We start from the raw sequence: 10,323 nt of genomic DNA on the forward strand, positions 1-10,323 counted from the left end.
TTTAAGAAATATTATCCTGCCCAGTAGGGTGATTCAGTTGGAGAATCAGCCCATACACCAAAAATGTTGTGGGTTCAATTCCTAGATTGGTACATACCTAGATTGTGGGTTAGATCCCCAGTAGGGGTCATAAGAGTCAATTAATGTTTTTTTCTAAGATCAATGAACATGTCCTTGAAGTTTGAGAGAAAAAAAGTCATCACCCCTGTGAACTGACTAGGGTGCAAGCAGACTTTCATATCCTGGGTTGTTTGAATGCTATTTTGTATATTGTACTGTATCAATTCCCAGGTATGTCTTTTAAATTTCCTTTAAAGTATTAAGTTAAATTATCAACTAAGCATATATAAGAACAAATAATACCTTTTCCATCAGTACTCTAATATACACAGGATGTCCCCAAAAATGTACACACTTTAAGAGCCGATAGCTCAAACTTGAAAATAAGATGTATTTTAATACATTAATACATTTGATAAACGTGTGTGTTTTTGAGGGGACACCCTTTTCAAGATATTTAACTTCAACCACCTACCAGCTGAAAGATAGATGTAAGCTTAGTCATATGGATGCAACCATTGCTCTAGCTACTTTATAGTATGTATGATTCTCAGGAATAGCTATTGTCAAGTCTTTATAGTTATTTCATCTTCATTACTTAATCCTCTCCAAAGTGCTCTGCAGACTTTACAAAAACCAGATTTTTAAAAATATATATTTTATTGAATTTTTTATAGAGAGGAAGAGAGAGGGCTAGAGTTAGAAACATGGAGGAATCATCGATCAGCTGTCTCTTGCACTCCCCCTACTTGGGGGGTACCTGCAACCAAGGTACATGCCTGTGACCGGAATTGAACCCGGGACCTTTCAATCTGCAGGCCGACGCTCCATCCACTGAGCCAAACCGGTTTCGGCCCAACTAGATTCTTCATCATCAAAGCAAGAATTCAATATTGAAGTACTCATTCCTCATAAACAAATATGGACAGGGTTTGTAGGTCAATACTGTTTTGTTCAGCAACTTGAAATTAAGCTGAACATCAGCATAAAGAAAAATTGCTAGGCTGGGATGTTCTAAAAATCAAATTAAAAATGAACATAAAACTGCCTATAAGCCCTAGCCGGTTTGTCTCACTGGATAGTGTTGGCCTGGGAATTGAGGGGGTCCCAAGTTCAATTCCGGTCAGGGGCATGTACCTTGGTTGCAGGCACATCCCCAGGAGGGGGTGGGCAGGAGGCAGCTGATCCGTGCTTGTCTCTCATCTATGTTTCTAACTCTCTATCCCTCTCCCTTCCTCTCTGTAAAATAATCAACATATATTTTAAAAAAGCTTCCTATAACCCTATAGGAAGGTACCTTCCTATAGCTCAGTGGATAGAGCATCAGCCTGTGGACTGAAAGGTCCCAGGTTCAATTCCGGTCAACGGCATGTACCTTGGTTGCGGGCACATACCCAGTAGGGAGTGTGCAGGAGGCTGCTGATCAATGTTTCTCTCTCACTTCCTCTCTCTAATATTTTTATATATAGCACATGCCTGAGTTTCAAGCTCGATCCCAGTGGGGGGCGTGCAAAAGGCATCATTGATGTTTCTCTCTCTTCCTCTCCCTTTCTCTAGGAAATTAAAAAAAACATATTTTAAAAAACAACTTTAATGTGGCTCTTCAGATAACTTAGATGACATGACCGTTTAATGCTCTTTAATTTTTAAAAAGCTATCCATGTTACAAAAGTCGTTTAGCCAAAACCAGTTTGGCTCAGTGGATAAGAGTGTCGGCCTGCGGACTGAAGGGTCCCAGGTTCGATTCCGGTCAAGGGCATGTACTTTGGTTGCGGGCACATCCCCAGTGGGGGGTGTGCAAGAGGCAGCTGATCGGTGACTCTCTCATCAATGTTTCTAACTTTCTATCCCTCTCTTCCTCTCTGTAAAAAATAAAAATATATTTTTTTAAAAAGTGGTTTAAAATTTTGATTCTCATTTCAAGTGACCATGCCACAATTAAAGTCTAATTCAGCAAATAAACTAAATTTCCACCAAACTGAAAAATATCTGCAAGAGTATTTTTAAATGCCTACCTAGCACTATTGAGACATCCCTGCCATGAGGAGTTTCGATTCTTAAAGGCTAACAACATAGAAATTAAATAGCTTTAAAGTAGTAATTTAAATAGACTGATAAAAAGGCATTAAGCAGGGATAAGCAAATATATATATTTTTAATTAACTACAGAATCTGTAGCTGGGCCCCTTAGCTTTGCTTATGCTGTCCTAAAATGCTAAATAATCTTTAGGAAACCAAGAATTAAACACTTATTTTAATTTTAGAATAAAAAGCTTTTTCATCAACTTTTTTTTAAAATATATATTTTATTGATTTTGTACAGAGAGGGAGATAGAGAGCTAGAAACATCGATGAGAGTCATCGATCAGCTGCCTCTTGCACACCCCATACTGGGGATATGCCCGCAACCAAGGTACATGCCCTTGACCGGAATCGAACCTGGGACCCTTCAGTCCCCAAGCCGACGCTCTATCCATTGAGCCAAACCGGTTTCGGCTCAACTTTTAATTTATAAATGAATCTGCAGTAAGGAGTACCTAGAGGGAACAGCACATATCCATAAAGATTCCTAGGAAACCAGTTCCTAAATTTTGCAAAAACTAGTGTATTACATATACATTGGATTGCAGAGAATCGTATTTTGCCAATTCTTATATTGATAGATGACATTTGACATATAGCTCATTTCCCTCCAAGCTTATTCCAAATATTAAATATACTGAGAAACACAATCAGTATATTTTTCTAGTTTTTCATGTTAAAATAGTTAGAGCCACATTTTAGAGGCCTAATTCCCGAGGTTTCCAATTTAAGCCACATCAATACCAAGACATTCTTTTAAAAATGAAGCCACAAGGTTTCTTTACTCATGACATAAATAGGTGCACCTCGTCTTGCAATTTTGTATTCAAATGCAATGCTGGCATTTAATAATTCTCATAAGAAACACTAAACTTCAAATAATTTAAAATATATACATTTTATTGATTTTTTACAGAGAGGAAGAGGGATAGAGAACCAGAAAAGTCAATGAGAAACATCAACCAGCTGCCTCCTGCACACCCCCTACCGGGGATGTGCCCACAACCAAGGTACATGCCCTTGATCGGAATTGAACCCGGGACCCTTCAGTCCGCAGACCAACTCGCTACCGAGCCAAACTGGTTTCGGCTAAACTTCAAATAATTGACACAAATGCCATTACTCAAATTCCCTTCATTTAAAATTAACATATTTAGTCCTAGCCGGCTTGGGTCAGTGGATAGTGCGTAGGCCTGTGGACTCAATGGTCCCAAGTTCAATTCCAGTCAAGGGCGTGTACCTTGGTTCCAGGCACATTCCCAGTTGGGGGGGTGTGCAGGAGGCAGCGATCCGTTTCTCTCTCATTGATGTTTCTAACTCTCTACCCCTCTCCTTTCCTCTCTCTAAACAACCAATAAAATATATATATTTTTTAAAATAAAGAGCACATGTCCAGGTTGTGGGTTAGGCCCCAGTGCGGGATGTGTGGGAGGCAGCTAATTCCCCCTCATCACTGATGTTTCTCTAGCTCTCTGAAATCAGTGAAAATATATTTAAAAATAACGTTAACATCTTTAGAAGAGCCACACCAAAGGTGATGTTATTTTGGACATTTCTATACTTTGAAAGACCAGATTTTGGAATCTCCAACTATTTTTTACAGATTTTATAGGATTGTGAACAAGTTCTAGTCTTATTCTTTAATATCCACATCAAAACTGACTAAAGTTCATAAGTGACAGAAGATGGCAATTCCCTTGGACATCCTAAAATACTCTCCAAAACATTTTGAGATTTTGTCACAAGCAGCTTTCCAGAATACAAGTTAAAAGCCTAAAAAGGAGGAATGACAACTCATTAACATTACAGACAGCAGATTCTCAGATCCAGGGGTCCTCAAACTTTTTAAAGTGGGGGCCAGATCACGGTCCCTCAGAGAGCTGGAGGGCCGGACTATATGAACTACTAATTCCTACTGTAACACCCCGGCTGCGCTCACTGCCCAAAAAACCTGGCGGGCCGGATCAGACTCCTCTGCGGGCCGCATGTGGCCCGCGGGCCGTAGTTTGAAGACCCCTGTACCATTTTATAGACAAATTAAAAATCAGATCTTCACTGAGGCTTGTAAATTGCTCTAAAATACCGTCATCTTTGTCTTAAGTTTACTCCTTATTAGGTATACACTTTAGGAAACAGCAATACCTGAAGATGCTAACTTCCATAGTTATTAGGACTTCACCCTAACCCAAAGAGTCTTACTCTACATTATTTCAACCAGAAAAAAACTACTAATTTGGTTTATCTGCTCAGGGAGCCAGAAAGGCAACATAAATGGTTTACAAAATGCCCATGGTATTTCCAGTATAAAACTGTGATTGTTACAAGATGACAAAAGTGTTCATTAATCAAATTTTGGTAACCCTAAATACAAACTAACCTCTGTAATAAGTGACCTAAAAGGACTTTTGTCCTAAAGTAGCCAATACTGCCCCTACTGTTCCCTCCTTGAGATCCTAGCCTTAGCCAACCCCAGCCCCACCACCCAGCACCAGAAATTTACAAGTTCCCAATTTTGATTTGCCAACTTAGCTTTATGAAGCACATTTTACACTGTTCACCTACCTAACCTCACTTGCAGTCATCTAAATGTGCAACATTTAAGTAGATTCATTTGTTCACTCCCATTTCCTGATTTACTTGCAACCTAAATCTCATTTCCAAACCTTCAGACAGAGAATATGAAAGAACACTGCAGAGTGGGGCATGGAAATTACCATTAACTTCTTTCATGTGCATGACCACAGAATATTTTCATCAATAAAATTGAGTACCAACATTTATGTACATTTCTCCACCATGTGCTTGAATTAGAGATCTTGGGGAATTTGTTTTTACCATTGGCTACTTTGAATGTATGGATAATAAAAAGGTGAGTGAGCTCTGATTCCAAGTGTCTATTTAAAAGCTGTTAAATGAAGAACGATGAAGGACACCCACAATAATTCTTGGACTCCTGGAGATCCTAAGACATGCTACAAAAATAGGTCTTTATTCTTAGGAAAATATAGTCAGAGCTAGCTTCCTTATGCTATACATAAAATCTTAACATCAGAGGCAGTACAGATAGTACAGATAGGTTTTGAACTGATCTCCAAACAAGCACAAACCCACTACGTTGAAAAGAACAATTTGAGGTTTTTGGCAAAAGACAGTACTTCACACATCTAATCCAAATCAAAGAGCCTGCAGACAGTTTTCAGGGAGATAAAAGGAATGAAATAAATATAAATTCTATGGATAAATAAATGTAAAAGAATTTAAATAAGCTAACAGAACTATTTTTTAAATAAAACTACTAATCAGGTACAAGCTTTTGTTTCTCATGCCAGACTTCTAAATGTTTATCAGACTACTGTTAATATCATTAAAAACCTAATCTTGGACCAGAGCATTAGTTTTAATACTGTTTTGCATTTGTAAAAAAGATTTTTTTCCCCAAACTAAATGCTGCTGGTCCTGGAAAATATTTTAGGTGTATTACTGAAGGCAGACTGTGGTGCTAATAGAACTTGTATCTTAAGTACTTTAAAAAGTGACAGACCAAAATGTCTGTCTACTAATTTGCCCACAGTTAAAAACATCTTTGAACATTGGTTTATAATTAGCATCTGAAAAAGTAGTGGCATGCCCTATTGAGTGGTATGATTACTGAGTAATTAGTACTATACATCATCCCCAGAAGTCTGTTCATTTTATGTATTGTTACTTAAGTTCATTCATTTTATACCCACCACTGAATTCCTATGCTCAGATAAAAATTTTATATACATCACTGGGGAGAAAATGGTCATGTGGGTATTCCTGAAGTTTTAGAAACCTGAGCAATCATTTACTCAATCGCTCTCTCCTAAATGCACAAATGCCTTCTGCTTTTTCATTTCTCCCCTTTAAATAGACTACATGTCATACTTACTTTGTTATAAAACAAGGTGATCTTCTGCTGTTTCTGTTAAGTGATTTTTTAGTCAAAAAAGCTATCCTGAATGTGACAATTTTGCCCAACTAGCATGATGTTCACCCTGATATTAAATAAGTCTTTTCAAATATCTTATATACAAGTGAATACCCCAGGTCACCCCATCAATCCATTTCTGTTCTTCATATTTTATCACAAGGAAAATATATTTTGTTAAATCAGACTTGCAGTAATTGGTAAATTTCTCATGATACAATTGCCATCATGAGTGTGCAACCACTCTTTTTGTGCTCAATCTCTCCTTCATCTCGAACATCTGATTCAATTGCAATGGCCAAAAATCTTCCATATAAAGAATATATTCAATACAATTTTCTCACAAAGCAACTTTCTGAAAACTGATTAAATTTACGATCACTTTTGATTTCCAAATAGTCTGCAGAAACAAAATCTTGCGTCTGTTTTGGTTAGGTAACTCTAACAATCAGAATGCATTTAAGGATACATTTTTTTACTCCAAGGAAGGAACTTGACCCTTGGATGTAAGACCCATCCTTGACAATATATACAAAATTTCTTTAACTTGTCATCTGTCCATTCTTTGAAGCTGTCAAAGCCAAGAACCCATAAACAAATCACAAATAGCAATAACCTACATTAGTTAACATTCTCCTTTTAACAGGTTGACATTTTACTAAAGGATTAGTTATTTTTGCATTTCCATTTCTCATATCCCATGACATTCCATATAAATTGCATTATTGCTTTATGGCCACACAACATTCCAAAGTATGTTTATATGCATTGCCTGTTTTCCTTGATTTCTGATAAGTTTGATACTGATTTTACTACAGAAATTTAAGTTTGAAAATACCAGTTAGTATTTCTTCTTAGAACTTAATTGTTCACATCACTAATCACTACATGCATATTTAGCTCTGATTATATTGCTCAAAAACTGCACCCATTATCAGAACAGTGCAAATGATATTTAATTTTAAAATTATAATGGCTTGAATTCAGTTATTCAAATGAACACTGTCAAGTTAATTTCACTTGAGTGTGTATATATTTCATCACTACTGTTTACATTACCCACCAATTCTTCACAATTTCTTTATATCAGTTTTCCCTCCCAAATCCCCAAACTAAGAATGGCAAATAGTCTTAGAAACCCACAGGTCCACATTTTAATGTTTTAAGAACACATTTGTGAACTCACAAAAATGTTCATCTTTCAACTGTGACAATGCAGTTCTTATTTAAGCCAAACAAACCCATCCTAAAATCCCAACAAATAGAGAATTAACTTAAACACCTTGACAGTGTCCCTTAAAAAGGATATGACAGTAAAGTGCCAATAGGCATGGCAATGACCTCTTTGATAGGATCATTTAACTCCTTGGAACTGGGAAATTCCAGCACCAAAGATTACACTGAGTGAGATTCAATTTTACTGAAGGCTACATTTAGTTTACCCACTTTGCACAAACCTATTATACTCATTATATTGTCAAAATGCAATGTAAATGTTTTGTGTAGCCCTCAAACTTACACTAAGATTTCAAAGAGATGTACTTTAAAAAAGCACGGGGTAATATATAAAATCAGTGGCAGAAAGTTTCATTAAGCACCAAGAACTAATTTTTGTCACCCCATACTCATTTTGTAGGTAAGTTTCAATAACCGGCAAGGCACATTTACATATATTCCAATGAATAGTTATTGACAAATTTTAAATTACACTCTATGTCCCAGCTAACCCAGTAACTGACATACAACATACTAAAATGGTTTATTAAGATAACATAAAAAACCAATTAATGTGAAACATACAGGCTATTGGCAACCACTATTCTAAAATTATGTTAAGTACAAATAAACATACCGAAATGTGTGCAATTCTAAGTTTTTAAACCAGAATATTTGTATACTAACACACATTTATATTAATGACACATAAAAAAAATAAAAACTTTATTACAAAAATAAGTTACACTCGCCTCCAGCTTACAGTATAAAACAATTTTATTTGCAGGAATGCAAAATGATTGTTTGTCATGAGCATTGTGAACATATGACATGTCTAAATTTTGTTAAATTTGCATTTACTGGGGGAACTGGTGTGTATAAAACCCTAAGTATAATAAGTCTGATCTTCATCGTGGTGCCTATTGGGTAGTGATATAACTGCAGTATCCCTTTGGGGAAGGGGAAAAGGGATTTCTTTATACCAAGTCCTAATTAAACTATAATTTCACTTTTGACTTTGAGCTGTCAATTTTGGACTTGGCCAAAAAATTTTTGAGGGTGATTCAATAGAGGATGCTTCACCACTGAACACTCACTGTCATCAAGGTGCTTTAGAAAATTAAAAACATAGCACAAATGATTGTTTTCTATTCTACAAGTTATCATGACCTGCATAAGAAATGGAAAGCTGATTCACGTTTTTGCAGTGATCAGCAGTAAGAAATGCACTAATGAAACATACCTTTTACCTAAAAAGCTAAACTACAGTCATATACTAATCTCTATGATTTATGAAAAAACTTCAAAATATCCAAATGTCAGGCTTCGCTGTACAATTGTCAGTTTTAGTCTGACTTTTTATAAAGGGACACTGCAGTATTTAGTACAAGTTCGGATGCACTTTTTTGAACATCTGATGTCTTACAAAAGTAACATCTTGCTAAACTATTATACATCCAAGTAACTACAATATCTGAAGAAGCAAGGCTGCTTTTTCAGCCACAAAATACGACAAAAGCAAGGCCTGCTATGATGGTCATGAGGAAGTCTTACAAGCCTCTGAAACTAAAGGCAATTAAGAATGTTACATTTGGTATATTAAAATCTTACCCTCATATCATTTAACAAGCCTTGCTTTTATCTACAAAGATTTTCTATGTACAGTACAGACAGGGTATAGTTCAATCCTCTGCTACTGAGGTAGTTAACCAACCCTTTTAAAAAAGGTTCTGAAAAGAACCACTATCTGGAATGCCTGACTAACCAGCTCTGATGATTACACCTGAAACTGCATATCTGAACACAATTCAAAAGTGATTATTATAAAAAAGACAATCATGATTAACCTTGGTGAGCAGAAATAAAATTTAAGGATACCAACAATGGTATTCATCTATACCACTGCAATAAAATTTAAATGCACAAATTCAAGAGAATATTTTCAGAAAACCACTGCTGGGATCCTTAATTTAAAAAAACAGGGGAAAAATCTACTTAAGAGCAGATTTTTTTAAAGAGAAGAACTTTATTCTTTATTAGGATACCATGCTAGAAGTTATGAAGAATTTCTGTTGGAACACATTTGGAAAATAGAGTAGCTTTAGTTTAATAACTTGCACTGCAGAGAAAATTGTTAAAGAAATTCATATCAAAGTCCAAGTATTAGTTCAATGTCCTGTATTTGATTCCATGATCTTCACAGGAAGGTCTTCTGCAAAAGAATATGCTCCTATACAGCCGTGATATTTAAGGTTGCTTGATTTCCTTACCATTACTCCACTGCAAGCTTCTGGTGTAATCCCACATAGCAAGTCAGTCTTCATTGTAACAGGTCAGGACCGGCCTCGACCCCTTTTCCCTGCTAGCCAGGTAACAAAAGGAATCAGTTAGATAAATCACTTTAAGTTTATAGTGTGTACAAACATAATGATAACATTAAAAAAATAGAAGCTTTAACAAAGTAATTCTTAATATAAAGTCTAACCAAAAAGTTTCCTTTAATAACTATTAACTTCTTTTTGCTTCTTTGGAGTTGAGGTTTTTGGTTTGCTTTTGGTTCCTTGTGGGGTGGGGGAAGACTGGATTAAGGGTTCAAAACCTCATTTTGTTCACAAACTGATTTTATTAAAAAAAAAAAAAAAAAAGAAAGAAAAAAAAGCTAAAAATATCTAACAGAAGTTGCATCTTAAGGCAGCAATTTTCAACCAGTGTGCAATCAAAATTTTAAAGCATGCAATACTTACTAGTCAGGGCCACTAAACCCTTTTCCCCTTATATTTTTAAATTAAAAAATGGCAACAGCCAATACAATAGCAATCTGGTGTGAATGAATCAAAATTATATATATATTTTTTTTTTTTTGTCAGATCAGCAAAAAGTATTTTTCTTGGTGTGCTGCACAACTTTAGTAATTAATTTGTGCCATGAGATGTAAAAGATAGAAAATCACTGCCTTAAGGCATTGTTCCCATTAGCTTTCAACAATTTGTTTTTGAAACATGAAGCAAACATCT

General features: G+C 35.8%; 1 protein-coding gene across 4 annotated transcripts in view; it reads right to left on the reverse strand.

The window, feature by feature from the left end:
• Positions 1–5,108: 5,108 nt before the first annotated feature.
• The window catches only part of SYNCRIP (synaptotagmin binding cytoplasmic RNA interacting protein), a 30,258-nt gene continuing 25,043 nt past the window's right edge, over positions 5,109–10,323 (reverse strand). For 2 of the 4 annotated variants that reach the window (XM_084890734.1, XM_084890737.1), the window contains one exon: positions 5,109–9,671. In XM_084890734.1, the coding sequence (XP_084746860.1) occupies positions 9,630–9,671 (42 nt within the window). In that variant the 3' untranslated portion in view covers positions 5,109–9,629. The remainder of the gene's footprint in view (positions 9,672–10,323) is intronic. The other 2 variants (XR_014795595.1, XM_084890735.1) reach the window with 2 other exon arrangements.

The sequence above is a fragment of the Pipistrellus hanaki genome (assembly GCF_964339955.1).
Source record: "Pipistrellus hanaki genome assembly, chromosome: 7".
Lineage (NCBI taxonomy): Eukaryota > Metazoa > Chordata > Mammalia > Chiroptera > Vespertilionidae > Pipistrellus > Pipistrellus hanaki.